General features: G+C 48.7%; 1 protein-coding gene across 6 annotated transcripts in view; it reads left to right on the top strand.

Moving 5' to 3' along the window:
* TBC1D2 (TBC1 domain family member 2) overlaps positions 1-20,336 on the top strand; it is a 41,909-nt gene that overhangs the window by 4,421 nt on the left and 17,152 nt on the right. For 4 of the 6 annotated variants that reach the window (XM_036854578.1, XM_036854581.1, XM_036854580.1 and 1 more), the window contains 4 exons: positions 1,968-2,115; positions 7,627-7,799; positions 12,163-12,359; positions 19,410-19,805. In XM_036854578.1, the coding sequence (XP_036710473.1) occupies positions 1,968-2,115; positions 7,627-7,799; positions 12,163-12,359; positions 19,410-19,805 (914 nt within the window). Of the gene's footprint in view, positions 1-1,967; positions 2,116-7,626; positions 7,800-12,162; positions 12,360-16,066; positions 16,219-19,409; positions 19,806-20,336 lie in introns of those variants that run through there. The other 2 variants (XM_036854579.1, XM_036854584.1) reach the window with 2 other exon arrangements.

Raw genomic sequence — 20,336 nt, 5'->3', positions numbered from 1 at the left:
ATGATGATGACAATTACGGGAAGATCTCAAGAAATGAAACTTTCACAGAGTTGCTGTGAGGAAGGTTAATGAGAAAATGCAGTTATTGTTGTTGCTTCTTACATAAATGCTTTTGTGCTGTGAGTTGGGTAGATCCGTGATCTTATCCCCAGTGTTGCCGTGGGCAGAAGCTTCACCCCCTCCAGGTGGCCCACATGATCCCAAATCCTAAAACATCCCAGCATGGAGGAGTCCGGGAGCTCATACCCTCCTACCCCCATGCTGCAGCCAGCACTGTGACCAGCAGGTTTCACAGTTGAGACAGACCACCCACCGAGCTGCAGTGTGTCTAACATTCCTCACCCTCAGTTGACAGGGAAGCCCAATGGGCGAGGGCAGAACCTGTGGCTAGACCCTGGTACCCGGATGCTTTACAGACTGAGCTCATCTGCCCTTACCCTTCTCCCCACTTTTCCTTCCCTCAGTAAATGGGCTTCATTTACCTAGTTGCCCCTTCCTGGATCTCAGATAGCTGGTCCAGTCACCTGGGCTGGCCATGTCTACCCTCTGGCCTACACGTCAGATCTAGGCCCTCACTGCTATTGCCTTGGGTCAGGCCCCAACTCTTAGCTAGAAAACCACAGTAGTCTCCTCTCCAGTGTCCCCATGTCCCAGCCTGCCACCTCAGACCCAACCTCTTCACTGCAGCCCGAGCGAGCTTTCTCAAATGAGCGCCTGAGCCCCACCCCGCTTCCGTGGCCGCCCTCCATGTCCCAGGCCCAGTCCCAGCTTTTTAGCACCAGACTGAGGCCTCATCCTTCCTCGTCTCACCTCTGCCTGCTCCCCCAGTGCCCGCCTCGTGCTGTGCACTTCAGCAGCACCAGAGGCGTCCCTGCCCCCTCTTCTCTGCCTGGCGAATTCCTGCTTACTCTCTGTGGCCAAGCTCCACTGCCACCTCCTCCTTTTGCCAGCCTCCTCTTGGAAGCCTTCTGGGACTTTGCCTGCTGGACTCTCTGTGAGCCCTCAACACTTTTTGCGGATGGTTACATTGTGTTCTAATCACAGCGTCCTTGTCAGTCTCTGCCCCCTAGCCCTCAAGGGTGGGGGCCATGTCTTTGTCACCTGCGTCCCAAGTATCTGGTACCCTGCCAGGCACATTGGATATTTGTTGAGTGAATGTGTGAGCGAATACATTGAATTTTATCATTAATGAGGAAAGGAATGTAAAGCCCTGAGCAGAATGCCGGGTACCTAGTGAGTGTTCAATGTGTGGGAACTGTCCTGATAATACAGTTATTATATGTGTACCTGCACACTGTTAACTGTCATAGTAAATGCTCCTTTTTATGGTTTATGATACTCATCTGTAATTTTCCCAGAGAACCTTCTAGGTGTTTTATGCTTGTAAGGGCTTTCTTTGGGGAAGGGTTTGTTTGCTTTTGCTTCTGCACTTCTACTCACCCTCCACTCCTATCTGCGGGAGAGCCAACAGCCCTGGCTGTGCGGGAAACTGCAGCCTGAGCTGACACAGTTGCCGGCTCCGCCTCAATCTAGAAGCAACAAGAAACCCTCCCGAAGACAGAATTCCTGAGTGTCCTGAAATCAGAAGAACCAGGTTATCAGAAGAATGGCTTTGGTTCAGCACACTCAGCGGGCCTCTTCTGGGCCAGCCCCTGCTGTGGGCATGGTTGCCATAATGACCAGGCGCCAGTCTCCTGAGGACGCTGCGGGGAGACACAGGAAGCCACGGTGTAGGCTTCTCCTCTGAAGCCCTTCTCGTCCCGCAGCAAGCCACACCCTCCTGGACCCAGGGCCCCTGCGAAACCTTCCCCAGAAAGACATTCCTGGAGCCCTGAGCAAGCTGGCAGGCCCTGGATTAGCTGTCTGGAGACAGCTGCCCCACCTCTCCAGTCTCCACCCTGTCTAGTCTTTCTAAGTGCAGTGACCCGACCCCAGCATGGATGATTTTCCTTTTCTTTGTTCCCCAGAGCAAGAGGAGGCGGAGCTAGAGGAGTTCCTGTGTCCCGTGAAAACGCCTACTGGGCTTGTGGGCATGGCAGCTGCCTTGCAGCCGGTCCCTGCTATGCCCTTGGCCCTTCAGAATATCTCCCTCAAGCACCTGGGAACTGAAATACAGTAAGTGCAGTGGAGCTGAGGGGCCTGCCAGGCTGCAGGCAGCACCTTCTTTGGAGCTTACAGTGATCTGGTGTGACTCCCCTGCAGGAAGGTGGACTTGGGTTCGGGGTTAGGGGCTTTATTTTCAATTCATTACATCATTACTTTAAAATACTACATTTGTTCTGATTTTTAAAGTCATACACCTTCTTTGTAGGAAGTTAGAAACATCTAGAAAGATATAAATTTAAAATTACCCATAGTCCTTTCACCCAGACAAGCGTTCTTAGCATCACTTTCTTCACATTTTCTATATACATATATGCATAATTGAGATCATATTCAATGTAATGGAGTGATGGCTTCACAAATGTCTACATATGTCAAATGCATCAGATTATTCACTTCTCACATGTGTAATTTACTGTACGTCGATTACATCTTAGCTTCTTTTTCATCTAATAATGTGTGATATATACAATTTATATTTCCCACTGGCAGGCTTTGTTTTAAATAGTTCATAAGAAGATAACACTATGGCCTGAGCTTTGGGGCCAAACTGCCTGTGTTTGTATCCTGGCTCCACCAGTCGTGGGCTGTTCCACCCTTGGCAAGTTGTTTGATTTCTCTGTGCTTCACTTAAATTATTCGTACATGTAAATACAACAGTATTTGCCTTACAAGATTAGTGTGTGTGTGTTTGCGGTGGGGCGGGGGTGGGGGGGTTATAAATGGGTTAATACATGTAAACTGCTTTAGAATTGTGCTTGGGGATCAGTAAGCACTTAAATATTATTCTGCTGCTATTATTGTTGCTCTAATTGAAGGGATGGAAGCTTTTGGGAATTCAGACTGTACCTAACACTGATCCTGTTTGGGTGCTTATTTTCTGTGTGGACCTCAGACAAACTGGGACCTCTTAGAAAGCAGAATAGATTGTTCCCTGGACTTAGATTAGCGACCCCGCCTCTGTGTGACTCAAGCATAGCATTTCTCTCTGTTGGCTTCAGTGTTTGAATTTGCTTGGGTAACTAGCAGGAGAGTGATGCCGTTCTCAGGAGAGAAGCAGGTTTTAGGGAAAATATGATGAGTGTCCTTTAGGGTCTACTGGCTAGAGATGGAACTACCCCACAGACATTTGGATGGAAAGGCCTAGAACTCAGGAGAGAGATCTGAGCCGGAGAGAGAGACTTGGGGGGTGTGGGACGTGGTTGAGCCCCCCAGGATGAGAGGACAAGGATGGCGCCCTGCAGGGGATCTTCCCTTGGGAGGAGCTGGAGGGAACTGGGTACATGGGGAGCCTGCTGTGGGGAGAGGGGACCTGAGAAGCCCAGCCACCCAGCCAGTGTGTGTCCAGGGTGGTCTCACCAAGATTAAGCCAGGTTCGTGCCTAATGATGGCCACCCAACAACAGAAGCAGAACCGAGAACCTGCAGAGACCGAGAAAGGAAGGAAGTTTTCGAGGATCAGTCGTTTACGTGTCATAACCCACAGAAAATGTGAGACGGTTTTGCAAGTGCCCTGGCTGCTGACAGCCCCGGAAAGACCAGGGTTGCCCTATGTCTCCTGCACCCCCTTTCCCTGGCGGAATTTGGTGCTTGCTCTTGGGTCTGCCATGAGCCCAGGTCATACTCGAGGAAGGACACTGTGCTAGGTGCCTTACACTCTCAACAAGATGTCTGGACAAACCTGTGAAGTGGTATCTAATGGTTAAGTTCTCAGACCATGGATTAGACATCCAGGTCTATTGCTCAGCCCCACCATTTGCTCGTTCTGTGGCTTTGGTTACCTATCCTTTCCAAATCAAAGTTCTCACTGTGCAGTGGAGATTATAATAGTGCTTACTTCATTGGGCTGTTGTGAGGAGTAAAAGAGTTAAATGCATGTGGGTGAAGATTAGATGAGTTGAATTCCTAGGGTTTATCTTAGACCTGGCCCATGCAAGGGCCCAGTCATTGTTTGTTGTGGATATGTTCCTCATCCCATTGCAGATGGGAAAATCCAGGCTCAGAGAGGATAAATGTCCTGCCCAAGGTTATCTATCTTTCCAGAACAAGTCCTTATGACCACTACTCCCATGCTGACCACGCCTTTAAGACCTAGAGCTAAACCTACACAGAAAATGATCCATGAACTGCTCCAAGCAAAGTCAATACATTTATGAAATGGAGATGCCTCTTCCAAGCACAGTAGTTTGGCTGGGTAATGGCCACCTGGGCTGTGACAGTAGTTAGTGAGCTGCCCATCCTCAGAGGGGACGTGTGCTAGGGCTTATAATGATCTTTGCTGCCCTGAAGTTGGGGTTTCTATGCCTTCCCACACCCCAGGACTGACTGCTTGTGAGGCCCTGGACATACTGGGGAGGCTGCAGCCCCTGGACAAGGGGAAGTAGGGGCAGCAATAATGGTCACCCCACCCAGCCAATGCCCCTGACTGTAGGGATGTGCCCCAGGGTCCTTGCCAAATCATGTGGCTTATGGTGTGTGAGATCCATGTAATGGGGCTCAGCACAAGACCCAGCACAGAGTGATACTCAGTAAATAGTGCCTCTCATGGTCATCATTCATATTAATATGACCACCACCCTTTTATTTTTAGATGGGTAAAGTAAGAACTAAGAAGAGGAAATGACTAGCCCAAGGAGTCAGGGCTCCTTATTCAAGGTCAGGTGTTAGGAGTGCTGAGTTCTAATTTCTTCTCTGTTCTAAGTTTAATTGATTAATTTTACCTTCCATCAGTCATCTGTACTCTCCATTAAAGTACAATCTCACTCTTTTCCTATTCGGGACCCAACTATACCAAAAAACTGCATTTTGTTTTAAAAACAAGCTTAAGATCAAATGATAGTTCTTTGAAAAGATTAACAAAGTTGACAAACATTTATCTAGAAAGACCAGGAAAAGAAAGCAGACTCAAATGACTGAAGTCAGGAACAAGAGAGGGGACATTACTACCAACTTTACAGAAATAAAAAGGTTTATAAGGGAATACCATGAACAATCCTATGCTAATAAATTAGATAACTTAGATGAAATGGACAAATTCCTAGAAAGACAAATTACTGAAACTGACTCAAGAAGAAATAGAAAATCTAAATAGACCTGTAGCAAGTAAAGAGATTGAATTAGTTATCAAAAAATTACACCCCACCCCACCTACACACACACATGCACACACACAAAAACCTAGGACCGGATAACTTCACTGGTGAAGTCTACCAAACATTAAAGAAGAATTAATACCAACTCTTCACAAACTTTACCACCACTCCCCCCAAGAAAAAGAGGAAAGAGCATTTCCCAATTCATTCTATAAGGCCAATATTATCCTAATAACCAAAATCACACAAAGGTAATGTTTTGAACACCCAGAGCCTTCACCTAGACTCTCCTTATATTAATTTTGCCAGCAGGCTTCTTTTTCTAACTTCACAGAGGGCATGGACCTTCATGAATCTCAGCTTTATGTAAGAATTTCAGTTTTAACTTCATACTTTGCATGGGTCCAAAACCTTGTTTTCTTTCCTCCTTTGCAACCAAGGCTCTAGGTTTCTGGTATCAACAGTTTATTTCTGATCACAAGAAAAAATAAATGTAACTATGTGTGGTGATAGGTGTTAGCTAGACTTACTGTGGTGATCCTTTTGCAATAAATATATGTATTACATCAATATGTTGTACACTTGAAACTAATATAATGTTACATGTCAATTATATCTCAAATTTAAAAAAAGCAGTTGATCCCTGGACAAACTCATGTCCTAGCCAACTTTCATAATAATAATGCTGCAAACAAACACTTCAAAATTCAGTGTCACGTAATAATAAACATTCATTTCCTGCACATCTGGGTTCACGTGATACAGGCTAGGTTCACCTGGTCTTGGCTCCAAGCCGTTGGGAAGATGTAGGTTTCCTCCACATATTTCTCACGTTCCATGGACCAGCAGTTATGAGGCATGTTCTTCAAGAGGGCAAGCCCTACGTGCAAGCACATTTTAAGCCTATATTTACATTATATCTGCCAACATCCCTTTGGCCAAAGCAAGTCACATGGCTGTGCCCAAAATCAAAAGGAGGAGGGGGCCGTACTCTGCTCCTGTGGAGGTGGAGGGGAAGGGGTAAATATTTGCTGAAAAGTAATTTAATCTATATATTCATCTTCCTCTTTACTTCCCACTTGAGTTTCAACTCCTTTTTTGTGTTTAGTCCCTAGGGATTTTCCCTTCCTTTTCTGAGAATTCAGCTAAATATTTTTGAAATATGTTTTGCATTTATCTAGCATCTAGGTGCTTGTGGAACAAGGGTTTTTCAGAGTATTTTGTCCACCATATTGCTAGACGTATACATCACACGGAGGGATGATAGAGCAAAGCCAGGACTCCATCACAAGTCTACAGACTTTTTCATCCTTTTGTTTTCTGGCCACGCTATTGCTGCCCTTTAGGTAATTGACCTCCTCCTGCAGTGTTTTTCAAACTGTTGACCAGTAAGAAATACATCTTATTATATGTCTCAATACACATATATGTAATTCACAAAATTTTAATCCTTTGTAAGTGGGGCGCATTCTGATATTTTCCATTCCATTTTTTTAAAATGCTGGTCGTGATACTAAACTGATTTTACAGTCTACCAATGGCTCACATCCTGCAGTTTGAAAAACACTGACCTAGTGAACTCTTTAGTCATTTTTTCTTCCTTGTTATTAGTTTTGGAATATGTCTACTTTTATACCTTTGCAAAGGGAAAATAAACTCAGTTGAACTGCCTCTTCATCCAACTCATGAACTTCTCTGTGGTCTGTGGTGCCAGGCCAGCCTTTGGTGCTACCTAGTTCCTTCCTGCAAAACAAACATCTATTGAGTCTGTACTCTGGGCACATGTGACCCAGTGCCAGGTGCCAGTAGGCATGCAGGTAGGTTAGTGCCCAGTTCTTGAAGAAAAGACACCACTACTCAGTCTAGACAAGTACTTGGTCAAAGAGTGACCCATGCATGAAGTGCAATAAGCTTGGAGGCTGTGAGGTGATCAGTGAAGGCTACAGAGAGAACAGGTCTGAGCAGGGAAAGAAAGCAAGGGGAGCAAGAGGCCAGGAGGTGTTTGGAACTTTTCTCAGCAAAGTAGGGAGCCACTGGTGATTTTTAAGCCAGGTAGTTATAAGACCAGGTGAAGGTTTCGGGAAAGTTAGTTTGGCAAATCCATTTCAGTGAACAAAGCAGACAAATGCCCCTGCCCTCATGGAGCTTATGTTCCAGCAGTGGGGTTGGAGGCAGAAGAGTCAAGCTTGTATTGTTTACAAGGAATACTGCGTATGGAAGGTGATATGCATGATGAAAAATGGAAAGGAGAAGGGTAAGGGTGATGGGAGAGGCTCAGATGGGTTGCCTCCTGCAGGGTGCCTGCAGTCAGGCAGACTGATCAAGTCATGACCGGGGTGGAGATGCGGCCTGAGCGCCAGCAGTGGCAGCGGGAAGGGTAGTGGGCAAGATAGCAGGGCTGTCAGCCCCATGATCCTCTATTTTCCTTTCAGAAACACGATGTACAACATCCGGGGCAACAAGCAGACCCAAGGAACAGGCCACAGACCCCCAGGAGAAGATTCTCCACTGAGCGAGGAGCCCCAGAGGGAGGAGCAGCCCTCGCCTGCTGACCTCAGCGCCCCGGGTGAGCCTCTGCCTCGTCTGAGCTGCCTTCAGAGACTGAGTGGGTGCCTCTCTCCTCCCCATGAACAAACATCCGTGCTTTTGTGCGTCAAAGATGGAACTCTCCAGGTCACTCCTCCTGGGCTTCCATGGGTCTGGTAGTAATGATTCATTCTTTCTTTCTTTCACTCTTTCTTTCTCTCTTTCTTTCTCTCTTTCTCTCTTTCTTTCCTCCCTCCCTCCTTTCTTTCTTTCTTTCCTTTTCTTTTTTTTTTTTTAACTTGTGGTAAAAATACATAACAAAATTTACCACTTTAACCAATTTTAAGTGTATAATTCAGTGGCATTAGGTACATTCACGTTCTTGTGCAACCATCACTACCATCCATTTCCAGAACGCTTGTCATCTTCCCAAACTGAAACACCAAGCAATGATTCTTGAAGTAATAAGGGAAAATATCTGTCGCTTTTTCTTTCTTCCTTTTTTTTTTTTAATTTATAAGGAAAGGATATAAAAATGCTTTTCTGGGATGATTAAAATCAGATCTACCTGAAGAAGCAGAACAAATGACCTCAAGGTATTCATCCCCTCTATGACATGGCACTTTAAAGTTGTGGTTTTTTTTTTTAATATTTTATTTATTTATTTATTTATTTATGGCTGTGTTGGGTCTTCGTTTTTGTGTGAGGGCTTTCTCCAGTTGCGGCAAGTGGGGGCCATTCTTCATCACAGTGCGCGGGCCTCTCACTATCATGGCCTCTCTTGTTGCGGAGCACAGGCTCCAGACGCGCAGGCTCAGTAATTGTGGCTCACGGGCCCAGTCGCTCCGCGGCATGTGGGATCTTCCCAGACTAGGGCTCGAACCCGTGTCCCCTGCATAGGCAGGCAGATTCTCAACCACTGCGCCACCAGGGAAGCCCGGCACTTTATTTCTTTACAAAATATTAGTGACCCATACCATCGGGGGGGTTTGGCAGCTTTGAAATTAGCATAAATGCCCTTAAAACATGTTTTAACTATGTAGAAACAGTTGGGAGAAAACTGGCTAAGGCAGCACTGAGGGGTCTTATGGTAGAGAGGACCCCTGGGCTGTGTAGAAATTACTCTAGAAAAAGCACCACTTTGGAGCAGTGCCTGATGAGGCCCCACAGATCACGATGAACAGCCCAAGAGAAGATCAGTACTGTATCTAATCAATAATAATAATAGAACTAACACTTACATGTAGCAGGTACTTTGTGCCAGGGCTACTCTAAGCCTTTTTTTTTTTTGGTAACAGTTTCATTCTGCTATAATTCACATACCATACAATTCACTCCTTTGAAACATACAATTCAGTGGCTTTCAGTATCTTCACAGAGTTGTGCAACCATCACCATAATCAAATTTAAAACATTTTTATTACCCCCAGAAGAAACCCCGTACCCCTCAGCCATCAGTCCCAGTCTCCACCTCCCTTCAGCTCTAGGCAACCACTAATCTACTTTCTGCCTCTGTAGATTTGCCTGTTCTGGACATTGCATATAAATGGAATCTACAATATGTAGTCCTCTGTGATTGGCGTCTTTTACTCAGCAGAATCTTTTCAAGTTTCATCCACATGCACGAAGCGCTTTACGTGCATTAACCTGTTTAGTCTTTACAACAACCTGAGCGGTAAATACTGTTCTCCTCATTTAATAACTGAGGGAACTGGGAACGGATGTGAGGAATGACTCGCTCACAGCTGCACAGTGAGTAACAGAATAGGATTCAGACCAAACAGTCTGGCCCCATATTCCTGCCTGAAGCCTCTTTTCTGAGTCAGTGACTTTGCAAACTACCTCTTTATTGCCATGAAACCGTGTCCCCATAAACAAAATCTGATACACAAAGCAAATAAAAGCAGAGTTGAGGCAGGGTTGGGAGTCTAGGCTCCCCCTCAGCCCCTCCCGCCCCACCCTCTTCCCTTCCCAGCCAGCCCTTGAGGCGATCCCACGAAATCCTAGGGCGCTGATTGAAAACCACTGTCTTAGGCCTCCGTTTTTCCCAACTGCAAGATGGGCACAGTGATCCTACCCTGCCTGCCCTCAGGGTTGGTGGACAGTAGCGTGCAGGGCTCCAGGGAGCCTCCTTGCTCTCTTAGATCCCGTGGCAGGAAAGGGAAAGAAGCATTGCATTCCTCTGAGCTCTGCAGGCTGCTTCGTACCTGGCTCAACCAGATTTCTTTTAAGCCTGAAACAAGACCGTTCTGTTCTTGTACTCAGCAAGGCCAAGGAGTTTCTGGTTCCTGTCACCTACTAGAGCAGTTTTTTATCTGCTCAAGACTATTTGGTTGGCCCTTGGCCTGGTCCCCAGAAGAAAGTTGCTAAGTCATTCAGCTTGTCCTGCAAGCCCTGTCCCCTCCCCTGGGATCTCATACCACATCCTTATTTTTAACATCATAGTCCCAAAAGAACTGGGTGTGACTTACTACAATGTATATCAGGGGGAAGATAAATGAGTAATTTGAGTTAGGAAATTTAGATAGGCTCAAGAAAAAATCCTGCAGTGTACCAAAGGTGGGCAGCAAACGTGGCTCTGAGCTTCTCAGCAGCCAAGGCAAAGAGGGAAAGGCAAGTGGTTAGGTTATTTCCAGTGTCCGTAAGACTATAAACACATATTTTCTTGAAAGAAGCAAAGCTAGCCCTGAGAGCTGAGAAGAATTTATATTGGGGCCTCATAACGGACATAATGTGTATGTGCCCTGTGATCAAAATTCTCAGTCTCTTGACCATATAATCAGACCATTACATGTCCCTTGATGCAGGCTGATGGCAGAGCCCTAAAGCACAGGCTGAGGGTAGGGCAGGACAAGGCGGTCTGGGTGAGTGATTCTCTAACATTGGATTTAAGAATAAAATTTAGGGACTTCCCTGGTGGCGCAGTGGTTAAGAATCTGCCTGCCAATGCAGGGGACACGGGTTCAAGCCCTGGTCCGGAGCCCATGCTGTGGAGCAACTAAGCCTGTGCGCCACAACCACTGAGCCTGCGCTCTAGAGCCCGCGAGCCACAACTACTGAGCCTGCATGCCACAACTACTGAAGCCTGCGCGCCTAGAGCCTGTGCTCCACAACAAGAGAAGCCACCGCAGTGAGAAGCCTGTGCACCACAACGAAGAGTAGCCACCGCTCGCCACAACTAGAGGAAGCCCATGCGCAGCAACGAAGACCCAATGCAGCCAAAAATCAATAAATAAATAAATTTATTTTTTAAAAAAAAAGAAAATTTAGCACCAGTCAGCAAACATTTTCTGTAAAGGGCCAGACAGTGAATATTTGAGGCATTGTGGGCCATACAGTCTCTGTTGCAAGCACTCAACTCTGCCTTTGCGGAGTGAAAGCAGTACAGACAATGCACAAATAAATGGGCATGGCTGTATTCCAATAAAACTTTAATTACAAAAGCAGGCCGCCCAATTTGGCCTGTGGGCCATTGGTTGCTGACCCAGGCTCTACTGGAAATAAAAGGATACAGCCTTGAGACATTCAGCTGTGGGAGATATGTCTCCTAATTTAGCTTGTAATTAGAATCAAATGAGAGTTTACATTACTCACTGGGGCAAGAATGCAGAGTACAGATATTTTGTGCTCCGATCAATGGACAGATCTGTGTGCTTTAAAAATCGCCCAGAGCCTGGAGGTGAGATCCCGAAATAAGAAAAAATACATCCTGCCTGGGCCCGTGCCTGAGAAGATGGCCACCTGGCAAACACTAGCGGGGTAGTAGGAGGTAACCCGTGCAGGTTGAGGTTGGAGAGTAGGGAACAGAGAGTAGAGGATGGGCTGGATGACCCAGCACAGTGTAAACAATGTTTATATAGTCCAGTGGTTCTCAGAGTATGATCCCTGCACAAGCTGTATCAGCATCACCTAGGAACATTTAAAAATACAAATTCTCAAGCTGCGCCCCAGGCCTATTGAATGGAAAGCTCTGGGAGTAGGGTCCCCAAACTGCATTTTTTTAAAATATTTTTTTAAATAAATTTATGTATTTATTTATTTATTTTATTTTTGGCTGCGTTGGGTCTTCATTGCTGCATGCGGGCTTTCTCTAGTTGCGGCGAACAGGGGCTACACTTCATTGCGGTGCGAGGGCTTCTCATTGCGGTGGCTTCTCGTTGCGGAGCATGGGCTCTAGGTGTGTGGGCTTCGGTAGTTGTGGCACGCAGGCTCAGTAGTTGTGGCGCATGGGCTTAGTTGCTCCGCGGCATGTGGGATCTTCCTGGACCAGGGCTCGAACCCGTGTCCCCTGCATTGGCAGGTGGATTCTTAACCACTGTGCTACCAGGGAAGTCCCCCCAATCTGCATTTTACCAGGCCTTCCAGGTGCTTCTGCAGCAAGCCCAAGTTTGAGAACTACTGAAGCCGCTGATCACAACCTCTGTGTTCCTCCTCTTGAGCAGGGAAAGATCCAGCAGATTCTCTGAAGCCTACACCCAAGTCCTCTCTGACTGCCAATCTCATTCAGAAAGCCAAGCGCCAGAGCAACACCTTCCCGCTCTTCACCGAAGGACTCACTCGGAACCGAACCGCCCAGGAGAAAGTGCTGGCCTTGGAGCAGCAGGTTCTGATGCTCACCAAGGAGCTAAAGGCTCAGAAGGTGAGCTCTGGCCCCAGAGAGGCCCCAGGCTCCAGTGGACCCCTCTGGGCCTGGAGCCCCTGGACAAGCTAGATGTGATGCATTAGCCAGCCTGTGGTCCTTAACTGCCAAACTGCAGGTGGCTGGAAATGCTGTGCTGTTGATCAGTCAGGGACATACTGTCACTCGAGCTAGGTGACAGAAGGCCACCAAGGGCAGGTCTCTCAGATCTCTCCTGGGAGACTGTGCATGATCTGACCCCACACCCGAAGACAGACAGTGTTTGGAGGAGGGTAATCTGCATGCAGGGCCCTGGGAGGGGCCACCGAAGGAACTGGGGGATCTTTGACCTGGCAGCTGGTAACTGGGTGCAGGACAGAGAAACCAGGCTGAGCCAGGCCCAACAGAAGACAGTGACGGGGGAAGATTTAGGCTTCATAGAGAAGTTAATTATAGCAGTTAAGAGAGAAAGAGCTACATGGTCATTGTAGGTAACAGATCACACACATACACAGACGTTAAAATCACTCAAAAATCCTACAACTCAGAGAGTAAATCAAGTTCACATCCAGGGGTGACCTCGTGAAGTAGTAAGGGTCACATGGCAGGGAGGCAATGGGGGATGCAGCATGGGCAGTAGGCTCTCTTTAGCACAATAAAAGTGATTAAACCAGCACAGTTGTTACCAAAAATCCTGAGCGTGGTGCCTGTGGTACTCTAGTGATGGGCCCCACTGAGGGCCCAGGCTCCTTTTCCTCTGAGAGGAAGGCCTAAGCTCTCTTGCTTGAGCTTTGGCTACTCTGAATCTCTGTCTGCTTTATTTCTGTTCTTGCTCCTGGGGAGGTAAGGGGTATACTCTATTTACTTCTAAATATTCTCCCCTTTGTACATTTCTTCTTTTCCTTTCTGCTCTGTTTTTAGAGGACACAGTCCAGAAAAATGCTCTCCCTACCTAGTTTTGCCCCTTCTCTGCCTTTCTTGCCCCTAAACAGTTATCACAGGAACCAGCAGAGGCTTCATTCCTGGCAGCTCAGGGGTTACATTTAATGAAGCAGCTGGTGATTAGAGTCCTCGAAGGAGGAAGCTCAATCATTCATGTGTTCTCAATTCATTTGTTTATTCACGAAGCTTTTATTGAGGGCCTGTTACAGGCATGCAGTGTTCTAAGTGCTGGGGAACAAACAGTGAGAAAAGACACAGCCCTGCCCTTGCAGGCTTATAGCACCCAAGTATATCCTTACAGCATGTGAAGTGTCCTCTGATGCCACTTAGCAGCCCAGCCATCACTCTTTTCCTCCGTCACCTTTGCGTTCCTGTCATGAGGCTGCTGGCCGCTCCTGAGAGCTGAGCGCATTAAGCTGAGCTGTAGCAGCTTCCTGATCCCTGTATCAGTACAGCTTCAGTCCCAAACCCGACCTGGAAAGGAAGAGCAATGTAGAATGTAAACACCGCTTGTCGTTTCCATGCTTCTTCCCCTCCTTTCTAGGAAATGTGGGCAGCCTCCCGTGACTCGGCCGGCCTTTCCTTCTAAGGCATTAGGAATTGTCAAATGAAGTGGAGAGGCCCCGGGAGACCTAGATTTCATTCTGCTTTGCCCCTCATGGCTGTGCAGCTCTGGAGGACTCTCCGTTCTTCAGGAAATGAGGCAAGCTCTTGGAGATTAGTACAGGCTGCCCAGGATGTTGACAACTCCCCTACAGTCAGAGTGCAAATGTCAGGAGGAAGTTGTTCCAACATTAAAGAATCTGGACTTTTTTACTAATTCACTTTCCAGCAGACCTCAACCCTATCCTGGGGCAGATAGTGGGGAGGAGATCAAGTCTTGGGGTTTAGCTTCTGACTCACGAAATGAGTGGATGGTGTGCTCTCTGACCCATCTCCCAGATGGCCGCACCGCCCCGGCACACAGGATCTTAGTTCCCTGACCAGGGATCCAACCCACGCCCCCTGCGGTAGAAGCGCAGCGTTCTAACCACTGGACCTCCAGGGAATTCCCTCCTCCTCTTTATATGGACTTACAATCATGTTTTCTGAAGAGGCCTGTGTCCAGATTCATAAAGCTGCCCCAAACATGCAGGCTTTGATTATTTTGGCTGTGACTGTGGCATTCCCTGCTCTCCTTGTTGATTCCTTCCCGCTTTACAAGGAGTAAAAGCACCCCCCTCCCTCCCCGAGGGGCTCTGGGAGATGTGCTTGCGGGGTATAGCAGTGATGGAAGGAGGCCGTCCTTACCTTTATTCCACATTTAGAAGGGGGACCCCAGCCAGACCAACTGTGGGGTTTCACGTTCAACCCAAATACCAAAACCAGTGAGGAGAAGGAGAAAAAGAGACTGACTCTTGACCTAGAGGTAAGACAGAGGAGTCTGGCACAATCTTGGGGTGCCCATTGGTACCCCAGGCACTCAGAAATGCTGGTCAGAGAGCAGCTCTCCATCTGAGACCTTTTAAGTGTAATACCTCAGCTGGGGAAACAGTCCTCTGGACTTCCTGGGCCCATGTCTACAAGATGCCCTCCTGTGTCTCTTCAGTGGGCAGGTGCCACCTTTTTGCCTCAGGCTGCAAGAGGACATGGGAACTGGGGGTCTCATCCTGGCTCAGCCAGCCAGGCAGACACTGCCAATAGCTTTAGCGATTTTTAAGAATTTGTATCTCAAACTCTTGTTGGATGCTGTGGAGGGCACTGAGGTACACTGGGCCAAATCCCTGCCCTTGGGGACCTCACCATCCAGTGGGTGAGGAGAAGACGTGAGCACAAGTAACTGCTGGTATGAAGTGTGGCCCCAGTACTGTGCTGGCTGGTGCCTTCCACGCACTGTCTCTCCTCTTTACAGCAGTTATCCTCTCCTTTTCCTGACAGACTGAACTTCTGAGAGCTTCTGCATGCCCATGCCCTCCTGGGCGCTGAGTCAGGGTTCAGGCTCTGGTCTATCTGCCTCCAGAGCTTCTGCCCTCTTCGCTGCACCACGTTCAAGGGGCTCAGAGAAGGTGGCTGACTTGTCCAAGGTCACACAGCTGGAAGAGCCAGGACGTGGGCACTGGTCTCCTTCCCCAGGTCCAGGACTCCTCACAGCCCGGCCGTCTCCTCCATGCTCTCGCAGTGTAGCCCAGTATCAGACACAAGCACCGCGACTCCTCCTCAGAAAAAATGAATGCACTCCCTGTGATTCCAATACCCATTAAGCCATTATCCATCCCAGTCCCCTGCAGCGCTGGCCCCCCAAGAGATTTGGACTCTGGGAGACGGCACCAGATGGCAGCTTGGCCTGGTGGCTCAGGCTTTCAGAGTCGGCAGCATTGCACCCAACCTGAAGGCTGTCTGCTCCGACAGGTGGAGGGCTGTTGTTTGTGGGGATGTTGGCTGCCAGGAATGGTGAACCCCTCCCCCGGGCCCTGCCAGGGGCCAGCTTAGCTCACTCAGGATTACTTGGTGAAGGCATATAATTCACTGAGGAAACTTGATCAGAGCAAGGTGCAGCCTCTCCCTTCCCTAGAAGCCCAGCCGGAGACTTCAGGGTACAGGTCCTGGAGAGGGGTACAGGCCTTGGAGGGAGGGGGGTGAGAGGGCCCCTGTGCTTGGGGAGGCACACTTGTCACAATTTCTCTCTCACCCTTTCAGTGACTCTTGGTGGAATAGGACCGTCATCTCCATTTTACATACGAGAAAGCTGAGGTTCAGTTTTCTGAAACACCCACATTAGTGGATCTGGAATGGGAACCGAGGCCTCTGTAACTCCGAAGCCAGTGCTCCTTCACCTGTTCCCAGCTGGCACCGAGCCCCTTAGGGGTCAGAGGCCGTCATGTCCAGGGCACTCCCAGTCCAGTGCTCTTTCCACAAGCACTGTTGGACCCGCCCACCTTGGTTCTAGTGAGCAATGAAGGTATCCACACTTTAATAAGATAAATGATTTATTGGCTTTTAAAATGTTTACTAAAATGACAACTTATTACCAGTTGTCGAAATCTAAGATCGACCAAACAATGATTCAATTAAGAAGTATTAAAAGTATCACTTGATCAGCTCTTCTACTTTAAGACTTGGTCCTAAGGCATTGCTTATGATTGTGGAAATTGGAAACAACCCAGATGTCCATCCTAGGAGGTGGGATGAAGGGAATTGTGTGCTCCATACATGGAATACTCTTGAACTGTTGCAAATGATAGTGTTGCTTGATAATGACTGACCTGGAGAGGCGTCATCACATTGTGAGGACAAAAGCAGCTTCAAAATGGGATATTCAAGCTTTCCTTTTTGTTTTTATTACTTCTATTTGATGTATATGTGCATTTTTGTGACTGGCTTAATTCACCTAGCATAAGGTCCTCAATGTTCATCCATGTTTTAACATGTGATGGGATTTCCTTCCTTTTTAAGACTGAATAATATTCCATCGTATGCCACATTTTGTTTATCCATTCACCATCGACAGACACTTGGGTTGTTTCCACCTCTTGGGTCTTGTGAATAATGCTGCTATGAACATGGGTTATTCCCATTTTTAAAGAAATTCAAAGAAGCATTTCGATGCAAAATCCGTTAACTACACATCATGAAGAAGTGAAGGGTCTTAGGATTGGAGTTGGGAGCCTTCTGTTCTAGCTGCAGTTTTCCCACTCATGGGGATCCACCAGGTCCCTTTAGTCCTCTCTTCTCCTTTCTTGAGCTTCAGTCTCCCCACGTGACAGCGGGGTGACTGAACCAGGTGGTCTCCCAGGGCCATCCAGCCTCCAGGTTTTCTGAATCCATGATCCATTCCCACTCCTCACTTTACACTTCCTGCTCTGGCTCCATCCCTCTCCCGGGTTCCTTTCTTCCTGTCTTATTCTGGTGCAGGGGTCCTGGGGTGGGAGGACAGCCTCCCGGGCTGGTGTCTTGGTCTTGGATTTGGAGAGCCAGATGTGGGAAGGGAGAGACAGCTGATGTAGTGAAATGGGCTTCAGAGTTGACTCTCCCAAAGTTGGCAGACAGATACCCCCGATTCTGAGGCTAGGGCAAGTCTGAGCAGTGGCTCAAGTGTACTTGTTATTTCACCAGGCAGTTACCCCAGGTAATCTCCAAATCTCAGCTGACTCAGAAAATGGTCTAGGCTTCTCAGTTATCCTGCAGCCACAAGAATGTTGATCTCGGTCAGTACCGCCCTGGGAAGCCAACTTCTAAATCCCTGACGTGCCAGTTCAGTTTGCAGCCACCCGCCCCTCCCCACCTTCCTGCCACACCCAAGACCCACAGCTCCGTACCTGTTCTTTCATTCCATTGAGGCTTTGCTCAAGCTGTTGACTCAGCCCCATCTGGAAAGCGCTCCCAACCCTCAGCTCCCACTTTCTGCCCTTGTCTCCCCCCTGCTGCTTGACTGTCACTGGCCCTCCTCATTCTTCAGGATCAGTTTAAACTGCTCCGCCTTTCTGTAGAATGTACTGGTCTTCCTCCGCCTCCGCCCCAGGCAGAAGTCATCGCCTGCTGCCCTGAGTCCCCACAAACACCCTTGCTTCCCCCTCTCACGGTAAATCATTCTGTGACAGTGGTTCACCTTTGCTCCCACCAGCCTTCGTGGTCCTTGAGTGTGGGAACTGTGACTGGTCCCTCTCTGGGTCCCAGGGGCTGGCACTGAGTGAGTGCTTGATAAAGGTTAGGTGGATGGATAGAAGAGAGAGAACCGGAGAAGGGAGGAGAAGGGACAGTCACTAGTACGAAGGTTTCGGAAGGGGTATGCTAACTTGGTCTTATTGTTAGCTTCTGAAATGAAGTCATGATTTTGGGCAGTTCTCCAAAAGGGAATTGTTCTTAGCCTATCCAGCCGATCATTTATTTAAATACTTTGACATGCATACAGTTAATGTGTCTCCAGGAAACCACACTTTTCCAGATGAGACTGGCATGGAGCACAGCAGTGTGAGCTAAAGGCCCTAACTGCCAGGTCTGCGGTTCACGTGGGACCGGCCGCTGGGCTGCCTGGCTTCTGATATTCTGATCCTGGTCCTGAATGAATTCACATCCCTGCTTTGGGGCAGGACAGGTCCCTGAATGCTGGGGAGGTTGGAAGCTTGAAGGCACAGGGAGCCAAACCTTGAATTTCCACATGGATCGGCTGCCCCTGCCAAGGAATAAATCGAAGCCCGTTGCTTCTGAACTCCTGGACGCTTCTTTGCACCAGCCTTGCAGGCATCGTTGGATGGTCTGAGGGGTGGGCACAGATGGACTGAATGAAGCCCTGGGTGTGTGGCGAGGTGTGAGGATTGCCAGTTTGTTTTCTCTCTAATGCCGCCTCAGCTCGATTGGTAGTGACTGCTTGAATGCCATGTTCAGAAGGACTCTGAGGCCTCAGCTAGGCTTTAGCGGGAAAGAGTACTGAGGTTGATGAGTGATGTCTGCCTCAGGGGTGAGAAGGAAGAGCCATGCCCACGTGCCACGCCGCTGCCACCCCTGCTTTCATTACTGACCGAGCACAGGATGCTCAGTGTCTGGATGATTTGGAGTTAAATTCCACTCTGCTGGGCCTCAGTTTGTTCATTTCTGAAACAGACATATATTAGTTGGGGAATGGGCAGAAGCCTTAAAGTACTGTGGCCTAAAACAAATTGGAAGTTTATTTCTCTCTGACATTGAATAATCCAGAGTGAAGTGTGCAGTTCCGAGCTGGTGGCGCGACTGTGCCATCCTCAACATGCAACTTCTGCTTGTGAGCCCAGCGTGGCTGCTCTGGTTCCTGCCATTTCCCAGCCAGGAGGAAAGGGAACTAGGCCAGGGGAGCGCGTGCGCAGTGGTTTGGAAGGCATGACCCAGAAGCTGCCCACAGCATTTCTCATATCCCATTTGGGCACGGTTTGGGCACACTTGGCCACACCTAGCTATGAGCTTGGCTGGGAAATGTAGTCCTCTGCTGGGGAACCATGTGTCCAACTAAAACTCTTTTGAGTAGAAAAAGAGAATGTGGGTGCTGGTCAGTGATGCCCTAGGGGATGTTGCCCGCCACCTCTCAGGGCTCTTAGGAGAACTGATGACAGCGTCTGCCTCACCTCTGGCACGTAACAGGCCTTCCCCGAGCTCACCAGGCTCTTCCCTTTCCCCATGCAGGAGCTGGTGAAGATCCTGCACAAGGCGCTGGAGGCTGCCCAGCAGGAGAAGAGGGTGTCCAGTGCGTACCTGGCAGCGGCCGAGGACAAGGACCGGCTGGAGCTGGTGCGGCACAAAGTGCGGCAGATCGCGGAGCTGGGCAGGCGGGTGGAGGCCCTGGAACAGGAGCGGGAGAGCCTGGTGCAGGCGGCGAGCCTGCGGGAGCAGGAGGTGCAGGAGCTGCGGCAGCACGTGCAGCTGCTCATGGACAAGAACGAGGCTAAGCAGCAGGTCATCTGTAAACTCTCTGAGAAGGTCACCCAGGACTTCATGCATCTCCCCCGCCAGCCCCCTGCGCCCCCAGATGCAGCTGACAGGGACCTCCTGAGCCAACAGGAAAAGATGGAGCACCTGAAGGTAGGGGCCCCTCCCTCCAGGCCCTGGGCCCTTGGGGGAAGGCACTGCTCTTGACCCCAAGGGTTTTCTAGACAGAGCTGGGGTGACCCTTAATACTGGAGTATTCACATCTGAAACAGACATTGGTAGAAATGTTGCTACATGCTTCCTCACCTTCTTAACCAGAGGGCCCAATGCAATTTGACCTTTTCATGATATCCTAGGCTGAAAAGTGAAGGTATCTCTAAATTATCAAAGTAGAGATGAAGAGCCCAAGATGGAGTCAGAACTCCTAAGCGCTCTGGGGCCTGGCCTGCTCAGCCTCCTTTAGCGCCACGCTGATGCTCTCAGGAGCCCCCGAGGTGCCCGGCAGCCCTCCCCAGCAGTCCTGCACACGAGTAGTGACCTGTGGCTGGCTGTGACTTGCTCGTGATAATGACAATAATCGCTACTCCTACTTACAGATTGTGTACTGTGTGGTAGGCACTGTCCTAAGTGCTTTACTTTCATCACTTCCTTTAGTCCTCGCACCAGCCTGGTGAGGCAGCCGCT

This window comes from Balaenoptera musculus, chromosome 6, assembly GCF_009873245.2.
Source record: "Balaenoptera musculus isolate JJ_BM4_2016_0621 chromosome 6, mBalMus1.pri.v3, whole genome shotgun sequence".
NCBI classification, from domain to species: domain Eukaryota; kingdom Metazoa; phylum Chordata; class Mammalia; order Artiodactyla; family Balaenopteridae; genus Balaenoptera; species Balaenoptera musculus.
Note: the sequence above shows the minus strand (reverse complement) of the source record. Positions and strands in the feature narration are given on the sequence as shown.